Source organism: Hevea brasiliensis, chromosome 13 (genome assembly GCF_030052815.1).
Source record: "Hevea brasiliensis isolate MT/VB/25A 57/8 chromosome 13, ASM3005281v1, whole genome shotgun sequence".
In the NCBI taxonomy this organism is placed as follows: Eukaryota; Viridiplantae; Streptophyta; class Magnoliopsida; order Malpighiales; family Euphorbiaceae; genus Hevea; species Hevea brasiliensis.
Genome location: NC_079505.1, coordinates 89,779,188 through 89,802,959, shown reverse-complemented (window position 1 = coordinate 89,802,959; position 23,772 = coordinate 89,779,188). Strand labels below are relative to the sequence as shown.

At 39.5% G+C, this 23,772-nt stretch overlaps 1 protein-coding gene across 4 annotated transcripts; it reads left to right on the top strand.

Annotated features, from left to right (window-relative positions):
* Positions 1 to 268: 268 nt before the first annotated feature.
* LOC110661988 (octanoyltransferase LIP2, mitochondrial) lies at positions 269 to 23,139 on the top strand. Of its 4 annotated transcripts, none has more exons than XM_058132848.1 (7): positions 269 to 5,799; positions 5,976 to 6,061; positions 6,152 to 6,641; positions 6,847 to 6,914; positions 22,005 to 22,350; positions 22,677 to 22,746; positions 22,849 to 23,139. In XM_058132848.1, the coding sequence occupies exon 1, from the start codon at positions 395 to 397 to the stop codon at positions 1,148 to 1,150; it is 756 nt and encodes a 251-aa protein (XP_057988831.1). In that variant the 5' UTR covers positions 269 to 394; the 3' UTR covers positions 1,151 to 5,799; positions 5,976 to 6,061; positions 6,152 to 6,641; positions 6,847 to 6,914; positions 22,005 to 22,350; positions 22,677 to 22,746; positions 22,849 to 23,139. The 4 variants fall into 4 exon arrangements, with proteins under 4 accessions (XP_057988831.1, XP_057988829.1, XP_057988832.1 ...); XM_058132846.1 differs by having other exon boundaries at positions 22,677 to 22,750; XM_058132849.1 differs by lacking the exon at positions 22,005 to 22,350.
* Positions 23,140 to 23,772: the final 633 nt, after the last annotated feature.

Below are 23,772 nucleotides of genomic sequence, written 5' to 3'. Positions count from 1 at the left end.
AAATTTTAGATATAAGTTATTATTATTATTGTTTAATTTTCTAATGAATTTTTTTTTTATTATTGAAATGTTTGAATTTGTGTACATAAAATATTTTTATTAATTAAAAGACAAATATATTTTTTGAAATAAGTGACGGGGGAGAAAAATATAAAAAAAAAAATTAATACATTATAATATTCTTTTCAAGTGTAAAATGCTCTAAAAAACGTATTCAAATATTCAATAATGTATTCCTTTTGTCTGGTTAATATTATTTTGAGATTTGAATATTTGCTTTTGTTGGTAGCTCTTTCTCCTTCTTAGTTTGGGGATCTATAAAACTGAAATAGGCGAATCATATACCTGGTTCCGCATTGGACAAAGAATTTAATTATTTCATGGTTTGCAGGGAATGAGATCTTCACGAAGCCTTCAGGTTTGGAAACTGGGAACGTTCAGCTACTTGGAGGCTCTGAAATTGCAGGGAAAGCTGGTCTCTGATAGAAAAGCTCATAAAATTCCAGAGACACTCTTGTCACTGCAACATCCAAACACTTATACCCTTTGCAAACGGCGGACTGATCATAATCTATTGATCCCCACATCTGAACTCCAGAAGCTAGTAGCTGAACTTCACTATACACAAAGAGGAGGTGACATTGCATATCAAGGTCCCCATCAGGCCATTTTATACCCCATTATTTCCCATCGTGAGATTGGACTTGGTGCACGGAATTATGTGGAGAAACTTGAATTAACTATGATTGAATTGGCATCACTGTATGGCTTCAAAGCTTGTGTTGGACAAAAGGGTGAGACGGGGGTTTGGGTTGCAGATAGAAAGATTGGTGCAATTGGAGTTCGTATATCATCTGGAATCACCTCTCATGGATTGGCATTCAACATTGATCCCGATTTAAGCTATTTTAAGCATATCGTACCTTGTGGGATTGTGGATAAAGAAGTTACAGCTTTGAGAAGGGAGACAGTTACTGCGCTTCCTTCTGATGAAGTAATCCATGAGCAGTTGCTTTCTTGTTTTGCTCGACTGTTTGGTTTTAGTAGTCTTGTTTGGAAGGAAAATAATTCGGTATTATCAGATGATGGGAAAGTGAAAAATATGACTGCTTATGCTTCGATGTTGTCATATAATGAGAAAGCTGAATGAGACATGGTAGAAAAACCATGTACTTTTTGCACTGTATAATTGATTTATTCCTTGAAGAAAAATCAGTAAGTTTTAGTTATCGTTATGTGTTCGAAAGTTGAATCTGTTTTAGATATCTGAGGTGATGTGTTACATATGCGTTGGAAAATAGTATCAGAAACTGAATACTTTTGGATTCTGCAACACTTAAGTATATTATTTGATTTTCATAGGGGATTTAAGAATGGTTAATTTATTTCAAGGAATTGGAGGAATAGAGACAGCAAGTAGAGGATCATCGATAGAAAGTTTTCGCATTTGAGGTTGTTATATTATACTGATATGTAAATAGTTTAAAGGCAACTGAAAACACCCATGGAAGGGACTGTCCTCTGTTGACCATGTTGGGATAGTAACCTTTTAGTAAATAGTGGTTTATCATTTTAGTGAACTTTTAGTAATATTGTTAGATCCAGGATCGGCGCCTTTAATGAGTGAAATCTTCTCAATGTTTTCCCAAATACTTCAAGTTATGCATTATATACATGCATGATTGTGCCATTTATGGACAAATTTTACGGTGATCTTTCATTCAAGTAATGTGAAAGTTAGTATTGTATCTTCTATTCTGATCCTGTTAACAGAAAACTTGTTTCTTCTACACAAAATCTGCAGTCCACATGCACTTTGTTATCAAAGATGATGAAACCATCACAGCACTTATTCAAACTCCTTGATCATATCTTGCAATATAATTTCTTCTTTAGCTTCTATGATTACCTCTCTTCTACCCATGGCGATGAGGTTGAAATTTGTATGAATAAAGCACTTCGAATAAGCTGAATAATGTGAAGTAACTAAGCAGTGATGCTGAATCACACGGTTTAATGGTTGAAGGATTGCTAAGTTTGGAAGAATATCTTCCTCTATGATGTTTCAAACATTGCTGATGGACCTTGAACAGGTGGATACTTCTTTTACTATGCCGTAATGTTTTAAATCTATGTTCTAAATTAAATCCATCTCTTATACTGAGAAAAAATAAGTGGCCATGAGGGTAATTTTGAATTCAAATATATTTATGAATCCAAAAAACATTTGTCAAAGGCTGACAAGCCAGCTAAATTTAGTGCGTGCAAAAGGTTAATATGTTATTTTAGCCACGAGGCATATAGCATTGACTCCAGGTTTATAAATCAACTTAAGCTTTGTAAGAGTCAGTGATAGGGATCATCTTTGGGGAAAATTTTGATAGAACCCAGGTCAAAATGGTAAGTCCTACCAGATAAGAGGTGGAAGAGAAATAAGGCTTTTTTCCTAGAAGAATATAGGCTGATTTATGCTGTGGAAAGCAGGTTCGCTGACCTACTTTAGCTGTATTTGTTACCCTAAAATTGAGGTGCATAACCATTTAGTTTTTTTATTAAACAATGAAGGACAGAAAATTGATGACTGAATTAATCTCATGTAACTTATCACATGAGAAATTATGCTTAATATTTGGAGGGTCTGCACAGAAGTCAGATAAATACAATACTCTATTCAGTATCACATGATTAGCTACTTCCAAGTTCCAACCAATTAAAGAATAAAAGGACCATCACTAAAATGATGATAAAATTAAGAAATCTCCGAAGTTATACGTCACAAGGAAATTGTTACAGGGACCAATCATGTTTCTACTAGTTTAAACATGCATATAAGTGAATTCCTCCCATGCACTTCTGGGATACCTCATTGACCTGCTGTCTCACTGTCATTGTTACTTTCCTCTGCCTGAATGACTTTCCATAATCATACATTTGCATAAATTTGAGTTTAGGGATATCCTTGTTCCAATTATTGCTGACCCTGTTTTGAGATTGATTAAATCTACCCTTTTTAACAGTGTAAGTAAGTTTGGTTGGTGTAAAGTCTCTGCCTATAATCTTACTTATTCGTCCGTAGTTACCAAACAAAGTCTGTTGAGAATGTCGGTGTTGTTAAGTAGCATCTATATATTAAACCTAGTCAGACTTGAGTGCGAACTATCTGTAAAAATCCACTGCCGCCTTCCTGGAAAAGATATCATCATATGTCCTACCTCCAAAACATAACCTGTTTCGTCTTCTTTCCAAAAGAAAAACATGAGAACTAGTAGGACTTTAGTTCTTGCTTCCTTGATTCTTATTCATATTCTCACGTGTTCTCTACTGTCTCTCCTCCACTGTGAGAGGGAGATCCATACGGGAAATGGCAATCAACCTAGGAGACTACTAGCATCTATCTCCTCATTCTCATCCAACAAAGTCAATCTAAGTGGAGCAATTAAAGATCTCCATAATTCTTTGGAGACAAGTTTGAGAAAGGCACCACCAAGCCTTTCAAACCCTACTCAGAACAAGTAACATCAGTAATATTCATGTAGACATCTCAAAAAGAAAGAGAAACTCATTCTCTTTCCAAATTTTTGCAGTTCTTTTTTCCTCCTTGGTTTCACTGTTTAGTAGGTACAAGAATTGTTTTTGGTTTTCCCTTTACAAGCAATGGATCTGTAATTTATTTATTTTTTCCCCTAAGTCTCTGTCTTTATAATAAATTATGGAGGATGTAAGGTGGAATTGTATTTACAGGAACTCTGTAAAAATTATATTAGAGATAGATTCAGTTATTCCAAAAGATTCACCAGTTTCTTGTCAATTAGTAATTTCAAAACTGTAACTGTAGTCTGATTATTTTGCTCTGTTTTTCTACCTTATAACTATTTTTCTTTCTTTCATCTCTTCCTTTAGATTTAAACTTTTTCAGAATATGTAATTTCTCTCATGCTTTTGTTATTTTTTCATGTGGCCTCATGTGAAGAGCAATGCAGGGATGGGATGGATGCTTTAAAATCTTTTGGCAAAAAACTAATGAAAAGAGGCTGCACCTGTTAAATTTTCCATGTAACAGTTATGCTATTAGAATTTGCACATCCTTTTAGGTAGAGAATAAAACATTACAGCGATATCATGAATCTCTCTATTTTTCTTCATCCACCCTGTTGCCCCAAGCATATTATAATTTTCAGTCAGGTTCATCCTTTACATTTGTGATTCTTTGAGTGTCAATGTTCTTTAGTACATCATCTTACTCATCAATTTCATTTCTCCCAACATCTTGACTGCTTTTAGAAGGCTTTGTTTGGGAGGGGGAAATAAGATGCAGGGCTTATATAAGAAGAAACAAATTTGTGGGCCCTCTGTCCCATTTTCTGCTCTTCCCAAACAAATCCCAATATTGGCATCTCATTAATTTCTAATTCTGATGAACACACTCTATGATTTTATCAGCTTCCCAGGATAAACTGGAATGGTTTTATCACCATGCTTACACCCGTGCACTCATGGTCTGCAGACACACACACACACACACACACACACACACACACACACACACACACACACACACACACACACACACACATATTATATGACTCGATTGCTTGTACAGTTATTAACTGCAATTTTTTAAATGATCCTTGAGAATTTAACCTCATATGGCGTAACTAGAAATGTTGACTGTGATTTCATATTATATTCAAGTAATTTGATACCCATTTTGAATACATAATTTTATTTTTGCAACTAGAAATTTAGAATACACTAACTTTTAACTATTTGAATTGTGAATAATTACAGTATAACTGGAGAATGATAATGGTTTGGACTTAATTGGGCTGAAAGTGTTGCCTTAAGATAGCATACACATCTATCATTTCGGTTTCCACTGAACTGGTGCGTCCCTTTTTTCTTTGATGCCCTCCATCTGGATCTCCATTTACTGCTCATGCAAAAGGAATGTGAGGAGGACCATTTGATTATACCGTTCTTTCTCGGCATACCATTTGATTATACCATTATTTCTCGGCATCTCTAAATTTTCATTGGAATTATAACTTGTATTTCTTGCAAACCTTTGGTAGATCTGAATTGAGAGGGGATAGTTTCAGCATAGCATACACAAGTTTTACACCTGTAAGAATCTAAAATAAAAATGACGAGGCAGTTTCTTTGTACTTATTGTTATAGCCCAATGACCATTTGAACCTTTAATGTAAAAAAATGGTTTTTTAACTGTCTTAGCTACTCTGTATAATCTCTAGATTGGAGGGTGTATCCAAGTTAAATAAGATTGTTTTAGGGTGATGTTGAGCATGTAAATAGAAACTGCCAAAAAATTTTGCCATGCCATACCTTATACGGTGCATGAAAAGATAGTCTAATATTAACTTCGTATAACAAAATATGATTATTTTCATGTGCCAGAATGCGTGATTTGTAATACAGAGCAATTCCAAATTTACTGATAATGTACTTTGGATTGCAGAGCCAGCTGATGTGCTTTGTCATGCCAAGGTAGTGTTGTGCTGTTGTTTTTGGCCTAGGAGCTGTCATATTTTCATTTTAATGCATCAAAATTTCTTTTTAGGTGTGAAATTCCTTTTTATTTTCAATAATCCTTTTTTGTGCTTTTGATTCTCAATAGTGAAGAAATGATATATGGAATAATCTTGCAAATTCCACCATTTTGAGTTTACTTACTAAAATTTTTGTGGTCAGAATGCAGAACAATATCGTTTCAGGATATGCCGATATGCACATTCTTTTTTCTTTCCTTCTCACCTTTCTTGATCATCTTGTCCATTTCTGGTATGTTTCCTATCTGAACAATTAATTTCCTAACTCCATAAATATCGTCATACATCAGGTTATCATTTTTCTTTTAATTTCATCCATACAATTTGTTATGCACATGATTAATTTGTTTCCAAAGTGAATATAGTCTCCAAGTTGAGTTAATGTTGAAAGAAATTTCCACAAGGAAGCTTGGTGGAGGAGAAGACCAGTTCATTCTGAAAAGAGAGTGAGCTTGAAGATGAGATCAATCTAATCTTTCTCAAGATTTTGACACGTGAGTACACATAATTTCATGCACACTGTCGTCTACCCTTGTTAGTCCCAAACTGAAAATGGCTAATTACTGCACGTGCAATGAATGCAGCAGAACAGAGCTCCACGTAGCTGCTGACCTGACGACCTCCATGCAACGGACAGATTGGGACTCTCTTTTTCCATATTTTGTAAGGGCCAGTTGAGATAGTCTTTAGCAGTCACCGCCATAGCGTCCCTTTCACAATCTGATCTGTAAGCAATCATCTTTTGTTTTCATATAATTCCTCTCAATTCTTGAAATGAGAATTCGAAACAGCCGGATGTCCTGTTCATTGCTACCTCTGCCACCTGAAGAAGTTTCAAGGTCTGCTTATTTTTCTTCACGAGGTCGATGCTTCGATGATCGATTCTTGGTTGAAGAGGTGAATCGGCTCATTAAATGGTCATCCTGCCCACTGAGAAAACCTTCAGATCGAGAAACTCAGGCAATGCAATTGCATGATCAGTCGCAGCTGGCACTAGCTGATGAAACAAAATCCTTAAATCATGTAGAAAAGAAAATTGGAAAAGAGAATTATATGTTGAAGAGGCCTAGCCATGTAATTAGTCCTTCATTTGACCTCTTCTTTTTTCAAGCATTTAATCTAAGTTTGAAAGCCCCCTTTGGTTTCATCATTGATTCTGTTGTCGTCAATTTTCCTTTTCTTGGGCTTAATGGTGCTTGATTGAATTTGATTTAATTGACAAAGATTAGCATGTACAAAAATATCTTACAATAGCTTGTTTTTGGCATATGTGCTTTAGGTGTCCCCAAAAATTGAAGAAACTGTCAATGGAGGCAGGAAATCAAATTTATCTGGGACTTTTGATAGGTGAACTTGTTCTATTCTTATTGTCATTTTCTATTCCTGTCATATCGTATCAGTTCGTATACAAACTAATTATTAAAACTATTTTGGAGGACACGCATATATTCTAGTTATTTATTGTTAATGTACCCTTAACATCTTTGAGTTTCTCAATTTGGTTCATTTATGAATATATCCTTCAATCTATATTTCATGTTCAAAAACTTTCTTTTGTTGATGAAAAAGAATTTAAGAATGAATTCTCTCATTTTTGCTTTGGAGGCTTAAATTTTGATGACAAACTTTATCAGCTGTTGGTCCATTAGTATGAAACAGATTTTTACATTTTTTGTGAAATAATAGGGAAGAAGATAGGTCCAGGTTTTCAGCTAATATTGTCCTTGCACTGCAAGCAACTTCTTTTCGACCAGGTGAACTACAACTTCCCTTGTAATGAGAGCAACATCAGCTACTTGACTCTTCATTCTGATTGATGCAGAATCCACATTATAAATATCCAACATGATTTGCTCATTCAATGAATGTAGCTAGGGCTGTGCAGTTTTCGGTGTGAACCGAAAAATCGAACTGAACCGAGCCATTTCGGTTCAATCAGTTCAGTTTTTTAGTTTTATCGGTTTGGTTCGGTTCGGTTTGAAAATTTGAACATATTCGATTTTCGATTCGGTTCGATTTTTTATCGGTTAAACTGATTAAACCGAATAGTAAAATGCCTCAAATAATTTTTCAGCCCAAGATGCATAAGCCTCAAGGCTCAAGATGCATAACCCAACCCAACTCAACTCAACTCAGCTTTTATCCCAAAAATTTGGGGTCGGCTCTATGGATTCGCTTTCTCCACTTTGAACAATTTTGGGTTAAATCCTCAAAAATGTGTAATGCTTCCAAGTCATGTTGTACTACTCTCCTTCAAGCCAATTTAGGTCTACCCCTTTTTTTCTTTGTATCCTCTAACCTAATGTGCTTTACTTGTCTAACTGGAGCCTCCGTATGTCTACGCTTCACATGACCAAACCACCTCAATCTCCCTTCTCTCAACTTATCTTCAATTGGCACCACTCCTACATTTTCTCTAATACTCTCATTACGAACTTTATCTAGTCTAGTATGGCCACTCATCCACCTTAACATTCTCATCTCTGCAACTCTTATCTTAGATGCATACGACTCTTTCAGTACCCAACACTCACTACCATATAATATAGCCGGTCGTATAGCTGTACGATAAAATTTTCCTTTCAATTTATTAGGAATCTTACGATCACATGAAACTCCCGTGGCATGTCTCCACTTCAACCATTTGGCTTTAATCCTATGACTAACATCCTCCTCACATCCCCCATCTACTTGAAGGACTGAACCTAGATATTTAAAGTGATTACTTTGGGATAGTATCACTCCATTCAAACTAACTCCTTCCCTATCACCAGTTTAGCCTTCACTGAACTTGCAATGCATGTATTCTGTCTTCGTTCTACTTAACTTAAAACCCTTTGACTCTAGAGTACTTATCCAAAGTTCTAACTTTCTATTGACTCCTCGTGTCTCATCTATCAGAACAATATCATCCGCAAACATCATGCACCAAGGAATACTCTCTTGTATATGTTTCGTCAGTTCATCTAAAACTAATGTAAAAAGGTAATGCAACGGAATCGAACCGAATCGATATTTTTCGGTTTAGTTCGGTTCGGTTCTCTTTATGTGATCGGTTCGGTTCGGTTTATATTTTTAAGTGATTCATTTTTTCAATTTTTGGTATTCGGTTCGGTTTGGAACCAAACCGATCGAATGTTGTTCCCTAAATGTAGCTTTATGGCCACAATGGTTGGATGTATAAAGAATTATAGTGTCTGCATATGTGTCATGAGCATTTATGTAACATTGTCAAAGAGTTGTGCTAATCTATCACATATTCTAAAATCATGTGAAGTAAAATTCACAAGCTGCTATAAATTTTGGATGTGTCGCAAGGACTTTGCGGTAGCCGGACGGTTCTCACCGAAGTGGGAAAAGTAAGGAGTCGCCACTTTAATTTTGAGGGAAATTAAAGAAAACCGTTTGTAAAGATCAAAACCACTTCAAAAACAGAGATTCTAGATTCGGGGTCCGTATACGGGTGGGGAAGGTGTTAGGCACCCCACCTCGTCCCTCAACGAGGGTAAGCAGATTTAATGTCATGCTCTTTATAAATTGATAATTTAGGGGTTAGAATGATGTTGTTAATCCTTTGTACGGATGAAAGGAATATTTGATATTTCACTATTTTGGGTTGCCCAAGAACACGAGTACATGAGATGACCCTTCAGTGAATAGGTATTGTGTAATGGATTTTTATTGGGGGTTAATTTGAATACTGAAGTTGTGATAATCTCAGGGGGAAAATTTTTGTCCTATAAATATGAGTACCGTGAGGAGAACTCTCCATCGAGCCTCAACCTAGTATTCGGGATACTTTGGGAAGACCTCTCCCACCGATCCTTTGGTATATTAAGCATTTAATTCGAGAGCTTCGTGTAAGAAATCTCCCCCAATTTCTTAGTATATTTTAGTTTGAATTTAAGTTAAGAAAATTCGGGTAAGAACTCTTTCTCGATTTTTTAGTGTATTTTGTTAAAATTTTAAGCGGAAGATTTCGGGTAAGAACTCTCCCCCGATCTCTATATTTTTTATTAAGATTTTGGCCGAGAATTTGGGTAAGAACTCTCCCCCGATCTCTATATACTTTTTTTAATATTCTAGCTGAGAATTTGGGTAAGGACTCTCCCCCGATCTCTTAATATATTGCGTTAAAAAATTATGCTGAGTTCGGGTAAGAACTCTCCCTCGATCTCTTAATATGTTGCATTAAAAAAAATTAGGCTGAGTTCAGGTAAGAACTCTCCCCCGATCTCTTAATATGTTGTGTTGAAAAATTAGGCTGAGTTCGGGTAAGAACTCTCCCCCGACCTCTTAATATGTTGCGTTGAAAAATTAGGCTGAGTTCGGGTAAGAACTCTCTCCCGACCTCTTAATATATTGCGTTAAAAATTAGGCTGAGTTCGGGTAAGAACTCTTCCTCGATCTCTTAATATGTTACGTTAAAAAAATTAGGCGGAGTTCGGGTAAAACTTTCCCCGATCTCTTAATATGTTGTGTTAAAAATTAGGCTGAGTTCGGGTAGAACTCTCCCCTGATCTCTTAATATATTTATTAGAATGGCGTTTTATAAGAACTTTGAGCTGAGGAATGAAGTACCGAAGATACAGGAAACCCCTGTGTAAAGCTTTTCCTAGCCTACGGGACCTCATAACTAGATGGCGGATGATAGGCCGAACTCCTTGCCGATCATCCGCATTATCGCTTTATCAGAACTCTTTGATTTGCGACATCCAATCTCTTTTTAGTCGCTTGCCCGAGATTCGAACTTATCTCGATTCCCGATCTATTGTCTTATCGGCTGGGTTCGTTCCAAGACCCAATCTCATAACTTATTTGTTTGACCTAATCTTGTTTCCAACCTATTCGACCTTTGTTACATCTATCTTCCTTTATCATTTTTCATTTATTCAGACCAAAAACTCTCATGGTAAAGTACTCCTGCCTATATTTTTTAGAGTATTTACGAGTCGCTGATGACTCGAACGTCTACTCTCAAAAGGAATGAAAACTAGGTGATGATAAATGGAGTTTATGAATAAATAGAAAAATAAGGCACAGGAAATAACTATAGGGCCTAGATAACCTATTCTGAGATTTAGTGTGACTGGATATAAAAGAAACTTTAAAAGAAAACTAGAGAAAACAAACCAATGGTATTCAACAAAATGACAGTTTAGACGCTTACCTGTGGAAAGTTGAGGAGACAGGCGAGCTGACTCCGGTATCCACAAATCTTGGAGAGGTGAAAGCTAACGGCCGAAGGACTTGAGCTTACCCGAGGTAATGGGAATAGATCGGAACGAAGTTGAGCTCGGAGGGTTATGCACAGATACTAGGGCGGTGGGAATGAGGCGGAGTGAGGATGGTTTCACAGGGTAGTGCACAGGTACTGAGAATGAAAATCGCAGGATTTAGAGCTCTTTTAGATGAAATACTTCAGAAAACTGATTTCTAAAGTTTCTCAAAACTTTGAGAGCTTCGAATGGCAATGTAGTAAGATTGAATCAGAATTTAGAGTCTTTCCACGATAATCACCACCTTCTCTTTTCTACAGTGTTGCATGCAGGTATTTATAGGGAATGGGTGTCCAAAATGAAGGGTCAGGATCTTATTAGGGGGAGACGGAAGGCTCAGATTCAAAAGAAAATAATCTGATGTCTGAGAATTAAAGAGAATCAAAATGGAGGGTCAGGATTTCGTTCAGAATATTTGTCCTTTCTCCCCTTAATCCAACAGTCAAGGGTCTCGCCTTGCAAAATGGATGCAAAGGCTGGGAATAAAAGGCATCGAATCTGTCATCTGCCTTTGATCTGAGGGCTCCAGATCCATCCTTACAATTATAATCAACGGTGTAGATCGGGATGTACAGGGCTGCTTTAACTGTTTTGGCATCTGGCGGCTAGGAGGGTGTCCTTGCAAATGAGATGTGCGGTGAGGATCTGATCACGCCTGCAATGCTTTGACTAACTCGTATCTAACGGTGGGAGAAGCTAATTAAAAGCCATGATCGGTAGTTATTCAACTCCCTGAGTTCTCCGATCTTACGTGTCGTTCCTTGCTTTTCCGATCTTTCCATTATGACCATTCCCTTTTAGGGTCATTATTCCGATCTCTATCTCTTGCATCGGGTCCCCTCTTATTTCGCGATCTCTCTCATTCCTGATCTTTCCTCTCTATCTAACTTGCATTGTTCAAAGTAATAAATTCTTCAGTTACTGATGCGTCGCTTCGGGTTCTGTATGCAATAAATGCCGAAGCCCTCTATATATGCCGAGGGATTTTCCTTTGCATATTGACAACTTTCTCCGGTGAACCTTCAATGTTTCATTCTTCAGTTCCTAGCTTTTTCGGCAAGAATACTTCTTATGACAACCACTTTAATTTTTTTTTGAATGCTTTCTTTATTCATTTCCCGAAAATGAGCAACTCCGGTAATCAGAGGTTTATGAGGTTGTCATCCGATGATGGTGAGGAAACTGGACTAATTAACTGATCAAGGTCAAAACTAATTAACGCACCGATCTCGGATCGGCCCATCGGCATAACTCGTAGACTGATCTCTGTCAAAAGGACCGCTAATTTCAATCTTAATATCGGTGACCGCCTCTTAAGTTCACTTGGTTCCTTACCATCTCGAGGGTCCCGATTGCAGCTCGGTTCTGGTCGATGACATCAACAATGCGTCGCTCAATATCACGAGAGTCATAGTCACCCCACCTGAGCTGCACATCTGCCCAGTATTTATTGCTGGCTTTCTGATTAAACACATTTTTTTATTCAGCCACAAGACTAGGCTTTGACATAGGCCAGCATTCTGGGCTTCGGAGTAGTATTAAGCTAGGTAGAATGTAGTGCTGATCTTTTAAGATCGCCCAAATGATATATAATCAGATCTTTTGAGATCGCTCAAATGATGTAATATGATTTTTTGAGATCGCCCAAATGATGTAATCTGATCTTTTGGAAATGAAATGAAATTTTTACTTGAATGTTTTTGTTTTGTTATTGCATTGGTTATTTTTCCGATCTCCGATAAGTGTACTCGATCTGATCCCTAGGCGAATCGCCATTAGACGATATGTGGGTTTGGAAATTTGTTCAATCCGATGACCTTAGTTGACTGATCTCATTTATTCGATTTTTTTACTATGTTTCTGGAATCTTCTTGTGACGTGTCAAAAAGGCGGCCCGGTCCTACTAACCGATACGTCACTTGGGATTTCGTGAGCATTTAATGCTCAGACTGGTATAAATAGGGGAAAGGTGAGTCATTTGTTTCCTTATGTCATTTTCAGACCTTCCCCTAGCGATTTCAACACTTCCCCTCATTTTCTAAAGTTTTCAGGTACCGATTCACACTGTGGTAAGGGTTTTGATCTTTTCTCAGTTAATTTTGTCGACATCATATTTTGGCCGATCCCCAAAATCAATAAATTTCGAAACTGATCCCCAGCACTAAGTCTCCCTTTGCCAGCCAATTACATTTCCGATCTCTCTTTACCGAACAATCACATTTCCGACCTCTCCTCAAAAGGAATCAAATCAATACTAAGTCCCCTTGTCATTTAAAGCCTTGCCGATCTCTCAAACCAATTGTCAAATCTCCTGAATAGTCAATTACATTCCCGATCTCTCTCGTCAGACGAAACTGAACCAGCACTAAATCTTCATTTTAAAAGTTTAAGAATAATCAAGTTAAGGTTCCAATCCGGTTTAATGGCGATCCCGATCTTAAGTACTCAAGCCAAAATTTCAATTTTAAATTAAGTCTTGTTTAGCGTTGGTTCCCTGCCGATCTTATGCTTATGGTGTTTTCCGACCTCTTACACTTAGATTAATAATCACCTTTAGTTGTTTTAATATGCTCAGACAATCAAGTGCTTAAGTAATTTAGAGATTTTCCGATCACATCCATTCACTGAACAAAAAGCGAATTTCATTTCATATTAAAGTTTGTACAAGTCATTCGGCTGGAGGATCACCCCCAGCCTGATCTACATTTTGCTCATCTCCTCTCCCACCCTCAGCCTCCTCCTCGCTATCCTCACCCTCGTCCTGGGGAGCCAGATCTACCATCCAAGAGAAGTCCTCTTCGGGGTACCAATTTTTGAGCTCGGCCAGGAGATCCTTGTGAGCATTCACATAAGCGCCGGCCTCCCTTGTCACCGCCTCTTCCTCTTTCGCTTTGAGCTCCTCAGTGAGCTGAGCAACTTCACCAGCCCGGAGCGCCTGAATCTCTTCACGAACACGATCTCGCTCGGCTAGAACACGAGCTTGCTCGGCCAGCTTGTCCTCGTAGAACTTCATCCGCCCCTCAATTTCAGATATGTAGTTCTGAGCGGATGAGAGTTGGGATCGGAGGGAAGCCACTTCATGACCCATCTTCTCGACCTCCTTACCCAGGCGGTGAGCCTTCTCCCGGACGATATGCTGATTCACTAAGCACTCCACGTTTAGGCTCATGGAGCGGGTCAGGATGTCATCAAGATTGTCCGGAGACAGCCTGTCCCGATCCTCCCGAAGGCAGATAGAAGCCCCCAGAACTTTAGCCAAACCCGGATTCTCTCGAACAGTTCGGTTCTTCTCCAAAGGAATGGATCAGCACTTGAGCACCGCGGGAGAGGGTCCGTGTGGTAGGTTGAGAAGGACCCCCTTCCACACCTGAGGAGACTGGAGGAGCTGGAGGCGGCTCTTCTTGGCGAGGAGGAGATCGGATCACTTCTACCTCGGGGATCGGCTGCCCCGAAGGTTAAGATGAGCCCCCTTGCATTTCCTCAGCTTCATGCCTGGGTGTCTGGAGCAGTTCGGATCGCTTCATCTCCCGCACTTTCTGGGAGACTTCTCTCTTTCACTTCCAGCTCTCCTTAGAGGCTTCGCCGCTTGCCATACCTGCACAAAGAAGAGGTCAGTGAGATAGCTAAGGTCCAAAGGTCTAAGATATAGAAAATACCGATGCCGAGGTCAGAGAGCTGAAGCCCGCGATCTTCGCCGGTGATCAATTCCATTGTCCAGTGATGCAGTTCGGCAGTAACTGCGTCCAAACAAGAGAACTTCTCTCTGCCCGCCTGATCTTTCAGCTCCATCACCATCAGGCCTTCTTCTCTATTTAAGGTGATGCGCTTCGGAATAGGGCCCTGGTGCAGCCAGCTGCGAGGGAAGCCCTCAAAGCCGTTCGGAATTTTACTCCTCAGGATAAAGAAGTGGTTCTTCCAATTCTTCAGGGAGGAGGGCAGGTCGGTAAAAAGTCCACAATGGGGTTTCGCCTGGAAGAACCAATACTCATCGTCCTTTCGACGAGTCAGCCTATGCAGTTCGGCGAATACCTTAGCTGTAGGACGGAGTCCCTTAGCTCGGCAAAGGCCTCGGAAGGCTACTAGGATCCGCCACGAGTTGGGGTGAACTTGAGCGATGCACACTTGATGATATTTTAAAACTTCCTTGAAGAAGTCGTCCAAAGGGAACTGCAGACCGGCCTTTAATTGTTCTTCGTAGACCACGATCATATCGTTCTCCTCGAAGAAGTGATCGGTACGAAGATCGCCGTGACACTTAATCAACTCGTAGGAATCAGGCCGAATGTTATACTCTTGGCTGAACGACTGCAGATCGGTTTCTTGAAGGACTGATGGCAACTCATCCATGGGAAGATTCTCCCTCCCTGAAGAAGGTACATGCCTTGATGGTGCTGCTTGCCCCCGAGCTGGTATAGAAACCCTAGACGGTTCAGGTCGCACGCTTGGCCCAGCAATCTCTACCTCATCGGACGACCACGAGAACTGAACAGAAGGGGGGCTTTCCGCTCTCTGACTCTCTGCGCCGCTCATTTTCAAAAGAAATAGGGAATTTAAACTAAAAGAAAGATCAAAACCCTTACCGGAGTCTGATCGGTGTCGGAAGAACTTGAGAAAACGAGAGAATTTTGAAGTTGTTCGCGAGAAACTGAAAATGGCATAAGGGAGCAACTGGCTAACCCCACCCCTATTTATACTCGTCAGAGCATTTAATGCTCACGATGTTCCAGGCAGTGCATCGGGTAGTGGGACTCGCCAGCTGTTCTGACACGTCTCACGAATATTCCAAAAATTCCATAAGGAGAGATCAGCTAGTTAGGGATCGGCTAATTAAGGCGAATGTTTGGAAGTACGAATCGGATAAGAGCTGTTCAGTTGGAAACCAGATAGGGTAAACTCACCAGAGATCGGAGAATAATCAATGTAATAATAATAAAGTGATAACTGACAAAATAAATTTTATTTCCAAAAGGTCAAATTACATCATTTGGGCGATCTCTAGAGATCGGATTACATTAAAGGTCTGATTACATCATAAGGGCGATCTTTAGAGATCGGTGGAACATCCTATCTAAAAGGTCTATGTCAAAGCCTAGTCTCGTGGCTGAGTCAAAAGATGTGTTTGACCAGGAGACTGACTGGGGGGACTATGACTCTCATGAGAGTGAGAGAGGTCGTCATCAAAGTTACCGCTCGAAATCGAGCCGCTGTCGGAACACCCAGTGTGGAGAGGAGCCAGATGAACGCCAAAGAGCAGTCACCGGTGTTGAGGGGAATATTAGCAGTCTTCTCGCCTGAAATCGATTTGCCGATTATATCGGACGAACGATTTGAGACCGGTACGATCGAGGTCCTCGATCCAGATCGGTTAATTAGTCCGGTTCTCTCACTTTCATCGGATAGGGTTATCATGATTTTCCGATCACCGGGATCGTAAATTTTCAGACAAGGAACAAAGAGAATAATCGAGAAAAGATCAAAAGTGGTCACCATGGCCGGAATTATTGCCGGAGCAGCTAGAACAAGAAAAGTGAGAAGGAAAGAGAAAAAAATCAAATGAGGAAGGGTTTCCTGCTGAAGGTATATATATAGGGGGTGGTCTGAGCATTTATTACTAAGCAGAAAACGAAGCGCACGCCTCGGAAATTGAGGGAATAAATGCTTTGACTGGACCGGACCTGATGAAAAAAAGACCAGAGTAGGAGAGGTCGGAAGAAGGGAGGTCGGCATGAAAGACCGGAAAAGGAGCGTGTCAGGAGAGATTGGAAGAGAGGAGCCCGTTATGAGAAATCGGAAAAAGATCACGTTGAAAAGACCGGAAAGGAGGAAGACAAAGAGAATAAGACAGCTTCTGCTGATTATCGTCATAATCAGGGCCGAGGTAGTTAAATCGTCGCAGACGAAATCTCCACTGCACGCCCCAGAATCGCCCGCATTACTGACATGTGCTAGATTACGTCATGACAGCGCTGTACATCCTAATTTCCACTGTTGATCTTACTTGTAAGGACTAGCTCGGAGCCCTCAGATCGAAGAAGAAGACGACAAGATCAGCGCCTTTCACTCCTAGCCCTTGGATCGCTCTTGACAAGAAAATTTTGGGCCGTCAGATTAGAAGAGAGAAAAGGACAAATACTCCGGAAGGGATCTCAGTCGTCCGTTCTGATTCTCTTTAATTCCCGAGCCTTAGATCATGTTCTTCAAAATCTTAACCCTCCATCTCCCTCAAAAAAGATCCTGACCCTCCATGGGGAGCACCCGGTTCCTATAAATACCTGCATGAAAAACTGTTCAAAGGGGGACGAATAGTGAATATAGCGGAAGGACTCTAAAACTTAATTAAGCTCGTTACTCTGCTATTTTTGAGCTTTCATAAGAAAAACTTTTGAAACCAGTTTTCTGAAGTATTTTCTTGCAAAGGATTCCTGAATACTGAAACTCTCCATTTTCAGTTCGTTCATTATTCTGTGACACTCTCACTTTCTATCTTTGTTATCTTTATTCCCACTTCCGTTGTCCAAGCTCAACTTCATTCATACTTGGTTATAATTTTGATTGGACTGCATTTTAACAAGGTATTCTTCATTTCAAGGCGAACCTTAGTCTTCAGGTTACCAGCCCGCGGCCCCCATTACGTTCTGTGATCCCGTAGTTAGTTCAATAAGTCCGACTCCTTACAGGCGAGTGCTCATATTGCCGTTTTATTAAGTGCTCGTTCTTACTTTACGTATTTCCTTTGTTCTTTTTATATATGTAATTTTCTCCAAGTTTATATTGCGCTAAAGAACATGAAGAAGGTTATTCTCGAGTTTACTTCCTTGTTGACTAGTCCATTCTTTTTGTTAATCTTTGTTATTTCTGAATGTAAATCTTCTAGTCCCAAGTAGCGTATAAGTGGTTGGATAAAATGTAGATAACTGTATCTTAAGGGTCTCTTTAAAATACTGAACGGTCTGAATAATAAGTCAGGAAAATAGCAAGGCCGAATCACTAGAATAACACAAAAGACAATTGAGTAAGACGTCACAAGGCAGAGTAAAACCGAACCTTAAGATAAACAAATGAGATAGATCGGGTATCAAAAGGTACTGGTAAGGCGACCACATAGGAAGGTCGGAAAATTCAGTTTGGTATCCCCTGACTAGTCACAAGGAACCAATGAGTTAAAAGAAGCCTTATTCCGAGCCCCGGCATCTTTGAATGCCAGAACCCTTAGTTCTAGGCTTCCGTGATGGGTAGCTGTAATCAAATTTCGAGGGATCGAAAAAGTCCTTATCCGACCCCTATTAAAATAAAAGAGATCGGAGGAGAGTTCTTATCCGATTCTCAATCTAAAATCTTAATAAATATTTAAAGGAGATCGGAGGAGAGTTCTTATCCGGTTCTTACTTAAAAATTTTAACAAATATTTAAAGGAGATCGGAGGAGAGTTCTTATCCGGTTCTCACTTAAAAATTTTAACAAATATTTAAAAAGAGATCGGATGAGAGTTCTTATCCGGTTCTCACTTAAAAATTTTAACAAATATTTAAAAAGAGATCGGAGGAGAGTTCTTATCCGGTTATCATTTAAAAATTTTAACAAATATTTAAAAGAGATCGGAGGAGAGTTCTTATCCGATTTTTACTTAAAAATTTTAATAAATATTTAAAAAGAGATCGGAGGAGAGTTCTTATCTGATTCTCAAGCCTAAAAATTTTAATAAATATTTTAAGGAGATCGAAAGAGAGTTCTTATCCGATTCCCAAATTAAATTTTAACAATTACGTAAGATGATCCCCCCTAAAATAAAACAAATACACAATAGCAACTCACTAAGGTTGTCTCATTTACTTATGTATCTGGGTAATCCGGATTAGTGAAAAATCAAATATTCTTTTTTGTCAAAAGGATTAACATTTCCATTCAAGCCCTCCTAGCTATAAAGAACGTGAAGTTAAATCTGCTTACCCTTGTTAAGGGACGAGGTGGGGTGCCTAACACCTTCCCCGCCCGTTTACGGACCCCGAACCTAGAATCTCTGTTTTTGAAGTGGTTTCATTTTAATTTACTTTCACAAATGGTTTTCTTTAATTTCCCTCAAAATTAAAGTGGCGACTCTTCACTTTTCCCACTTCGGTGAGTGTTCGTCCAGGCGACCGCAAAACACCTTGCGAAAAATTTTCCTTTTTATTTTGTGAAAATGAGTGGTACCAAGGGTCAGAGAGCTGCGAGCCTGCCTTCCGTCCATATTTCGTGGACCTCGGAAGAAGGCGACGCGATTAGACCAAGCGGACGATCCAGCACAGCCATTATTCCGGTTACTGGTCTGGCTACCAGACCAAAGCGAGGAATGTCTTCTAGAAAGGAAAACCTGCCAGTTGATGAACTGCCGTCAGTCCTTAGAGAAACTGATCTCCAATCCATAAGTCAAGAATACAATTTGCGGATCGACTCTTTTGAATTGATCAGATGCCATGGCGATCTTTGGGCCGATCACTTCTTTGAAGAAGGCGATCTTATCATAGTGTACGAGGAACAGCTGAAGTCCGGGCTCCGTTTTCCCTTGGATGGATTTTACAAGGCCGTCCTAAAATTTCACCATGTCTCGGTAGCTCAAGTGCATCCGAACTCCTGGCGGACTTTAATAGCCTTCAGAGGCCTCTGCCTAGCCAAGAGACTAGAGCCCACGATTAAGGTCTTTGCCGAGCTGCATAGGCTTGCCCAAAGAAAGGATGACGAATTCTAGTTCTTTCAGGTAAAGCCGAACTGCGGGCTTTTCATCGATCTCCCTTCTTCGCTGAAGAACTGAAAGGATCGGTTTTTCATCCTTAGGAGCAAGGATCGAAACGGCTTTGAGGGGATCCCATGTAATTGGAATTATTTGATCCTCCAAGTCCCTAAGAAGCTTACTTTAAATAAAAACGAAGACGCCATGGTGAAAGAATTAAAAACTCAAGCGGCCACCCATAAATATTAGTGCTTAGATGCGGTCATGGCCGAACTGAAATGGTGGATGATGCGGCTGATCTCCGACGAAGATTACGAGCTTCAGCTTTCTGACCTCGGTCCTGCTACTGGTATAATCCAGATCTCTAGTCTCTCAATCTTAGCAAACTCACTGACTTCTTCTTTGTGTAGGTACGGCGGGTGGTAACGCTTCCAAAGAGAGCCGCAAGCAAAAGAGGGAGGTCTCTTGAAAGGTACGAGAGATGAAAGAGGCTACTGCCACCGCTACTCAGACACCTCGACGAGACTTGGTAGAAGTACCGTTCTCCCCTCCTCGACCTTAGGAGCAGCCGGTATCGGAAGTAGAGGTCGTCGTTTCTCCACCTCAGCAGATTGAATGTCCGCCTCCTCCAATCTCTTTCAATGTAGAAGGGGAGTCTTCTGGCCCTACTGTTAGAACGCTTTTCCGAGGAGCTCAACTCCTTATCCAATCGCTGGAAAGAAACCGTTCCACCTGAGGGAATCCTGGTCTAGCCAAGGTTATGGGCGCTTCCATCTGCTTCCATGAAGATCGGAACCGGTTGGCTGAGGAGAGTATTGACGATATTCTAACTCAAACAATGAGTTTGGGCTTGGAGGCTATTGCAAATCAACATGTGATCAGAGAAAAAGCCCACGTTTTAAGGAAGTAGATTCTTAAGGCGGTCTAGGATGCATCAGCTGCGAAGGCTCAGCTCGCCACTGCCAATGATTACATCGTCAAACTGGAAGATCGGGTGAAGCATTGCAAAGAGAGGATAGCTAAAGCAGAGTGGGAACTTGAAGTCTCCTAGGCTGGTCGATCTGTTGATCTCGCTCATTTTTATGAGGAACTTCGGGCGAAGGAGGAGGAGCTCCAAGCAAAGGAGGAGGAGAGTACTACAAAAGAGGCTGGGGCATATGTGAACGCCCATAACGATCTCCTGTCCGAACTAAAGAAGCGCTATCCTGAGGAGGACTTCTTCTGGATGGATAAGCTCATCCCAGAGGCCGAAGAGGACAGCGATGAAGAGCACGAGGGTGAGGAGGGAGAGAGGAATGTAACTGGGGCGCAGGGCGGAGAAGACCCCCCTTGCTAATTGACTTGTATATATTTTATTTTTGAAATGAATTGAAGTCTTTTATTTTCAATTTCTTGATAAGATCGGAAAGCATCCAAACCAAAATGTCTGAGTACTTAATTGATTGAATGCAGTTGAATATTAAACCTAAGAGTGACTATTAATCAAAAGATATCAAATTACTCTGAGAGATCGGAAAAACATTACACGCGAACATGAGATTGGACGGAGCCATGACCAAATACCAAATGGAACTTTAGAATATTAGAATTGCCAAGATTTGACACTGGTTTGAACTTTTAAGGTCGGAACTATTATTAGACCGGATAAAAACCTTAACTTCATTTTGAGGAATATCTGGGGAATTCAAGTGAGGAGCCCGATCACAACATTAGTCAAATGAAATTCTGCGATATTTATACATAGAGAGATTGGAGAACAATAGCAGGCAAGATTGGATGGTCCGAAGACTCAAAATTGACTCGAACTCATCTGATAAAGATCAAGAGATCGGAAAGCAATCTAACTTGAGCGTGAGATCGATTTGTTCCAGGGACGAGCGATCAGTGAGTTCGGAAAAGCTACCTGTGATTGGAACATCGGTCGAAAACGGATAATAAAGTTTCAATTTTAAAAGATCTTTGCCTTCGAAGGTCGGCCAAAATATGGTGTCTACAGGATGCATATTATAGCATTATGTATTGTTAATGTTTTGGAAGTTATTCAGAGTTTTTAGGTTCTGTTTTGACATTTACAACTGCAAATACTTTTGCCTTCATGAAAGTCATGGGGCTGATTCAACTAAACATAGTGTGGAAATGGCACATTTGTTGTTTGAAAAGCACAGAATAGAGAACTCTTTGGCTTTACGGATATAGCCAGATAGGCCAATAAAGGTTGTTTCAATAAAAATGATCAAGTCAGTTACCCATCTTAGTGCCAGGAGGAGGAAGTTGGTTAGTTTGAAGCTTATTTCTTGCGATTCATTCTATGTGCTTTTGAATTTCTTTTTGAATTTTGAATTTCTGTAAGCTTCTCATGCAGCATTATTATTTTTCTTTTCCTCTTGCATTCCTTCCAATTTTATCATTGAAAAGTTCACTGAAAATCTATGCTGAGGATTTCTGAACCAGAAAGGGAATTGCCATTAAAGAAAAGAATGTACCGTCGGTTGAAAATTGAAAGAATGGAAGCAGTAAAGGAAGCAAAAGCTTCTGTTATGGAGGGAAATGCAGACACAACAACAATGCCTGAGCAAGAGGCAAAGAAGGACACAACATCAATGCTTGATAACTTGGCAAAGACAGAGACTGCATTAATGCCTGAGAAAGAGAATCTTAGTGAATGTGATGGTAGTCAAAGGAGCAAGAGCATTAATTGTTTATTAAACCAGGAATCATCCCTCCCTTCTCCAATCATTTATGGTCTGCAAGGGCAAGAAAGTGGCGAAAATTTGTTCCGAGGGGGAATGCCTAACGAGTGAGTATCACTTGAACCTCTGTTATTTCTGCTTCTCAAGCCACTGAAAACAGATTCCTTGACCATAAATGGAGTCCCCAAATAGATAAATGAATACATATGGAGACAACAAAAATTTCAGAACAAATAGAAAAATAGTCTAATAGACTTAGGGAATTTTCTTCAATCTAAATATTGGACTAACTCTTTGTTTCTTTCAATTAACTTTCTGGTTGTTTCTTTATATATTTATTTGTTTGGTTTTGGAAATGTTCTTTGTTTACACATACAAGAATTTTCTTTTTGTTCTTAAGTTGGCAATAGATAACAATAACTCAATTATGAAGGTATGAGGGAAAACAAAAACGGAGAAGGGGACGACCAAAGAAGGCAACAAGACGTCGCTCAAAGTAAGCTGTAGGTAATTTCTCTGTGCAAGTGTGTGTTTGCCAGTTTCCTTGCATATCAGTGATCAATATTGAAATGTTCGTAAATTGAAATTTATTTTTTATTTTGTAGGGATGAGGAGAAGCAAATATTTCCCGGATTAAAAATCCTGTAGTTGAACAGTGTGAAGATACATGAGGTGGTTATATGCTTTAAGGTCATAAGAACGCGAATGATATGCGCGCCGCCCCGCGCCCCCATCTCACCCTCCACCCCCTCCTCTTCTTTTACTGTCTTTCAGTGCATTGTCATTCTTTATGGTCCCATTGTCTCAGACAAAACAAATATGGTATCCTGACCAGGATGAGCAGTGCACTGCTGTAATAGAAGTAGAATAAAAAACAATAAATAGGTTTCGATCTTTATGGGGTTTTTTTTTTTTTTTTTGCTCTACCATGATTTGACATTTGAATGTTCAGAACCTGTTATAACCTGCAATTAACTTGGAGGAAAGCCAATAATACTTTTTGGCGAAAACAATAAATACTGGTTTAGAAGAAAGAATGTTGAAAAGAGAAAGCCGATGACCAAACTAAAATCTATGGGAATTTCGACTTAGAAAAAAAGATGCTGTGCCAGGGGAAAAAAATTTACAGAAAGCATTGCTTATTATCTAGTGTAACATGCCAGTACTGTTAGGACCAAAGCTTATGTGATAGTTTTTTTTATTCATTTTCACGTATTGAACCACTTTTTCATGCCTTTTATTTGAATATAGAATGTAAAAGAACTTTGGAATTAAAATAAAATAAGTGCAGATACTGGTAGGCTTTGTTTCTTTAATGATATGCAAAGGCAGGCCAATTTGCCTGCTCGCAAGGGTTTTCCTCGCTTGATTCGAATGATGATCAAGGAAGCTGCAAGCCAGATTCTGAAGTAAGCCGTGAAAAAGATTGGCTTGCGCCCATGGAAGATTTGATTGATTTTGTTGAGCTTAAGAATACTGATTGGCCAACTTCTGATAAGGAGCTGCTCAGGCCTTTCAGAAAGGACTAA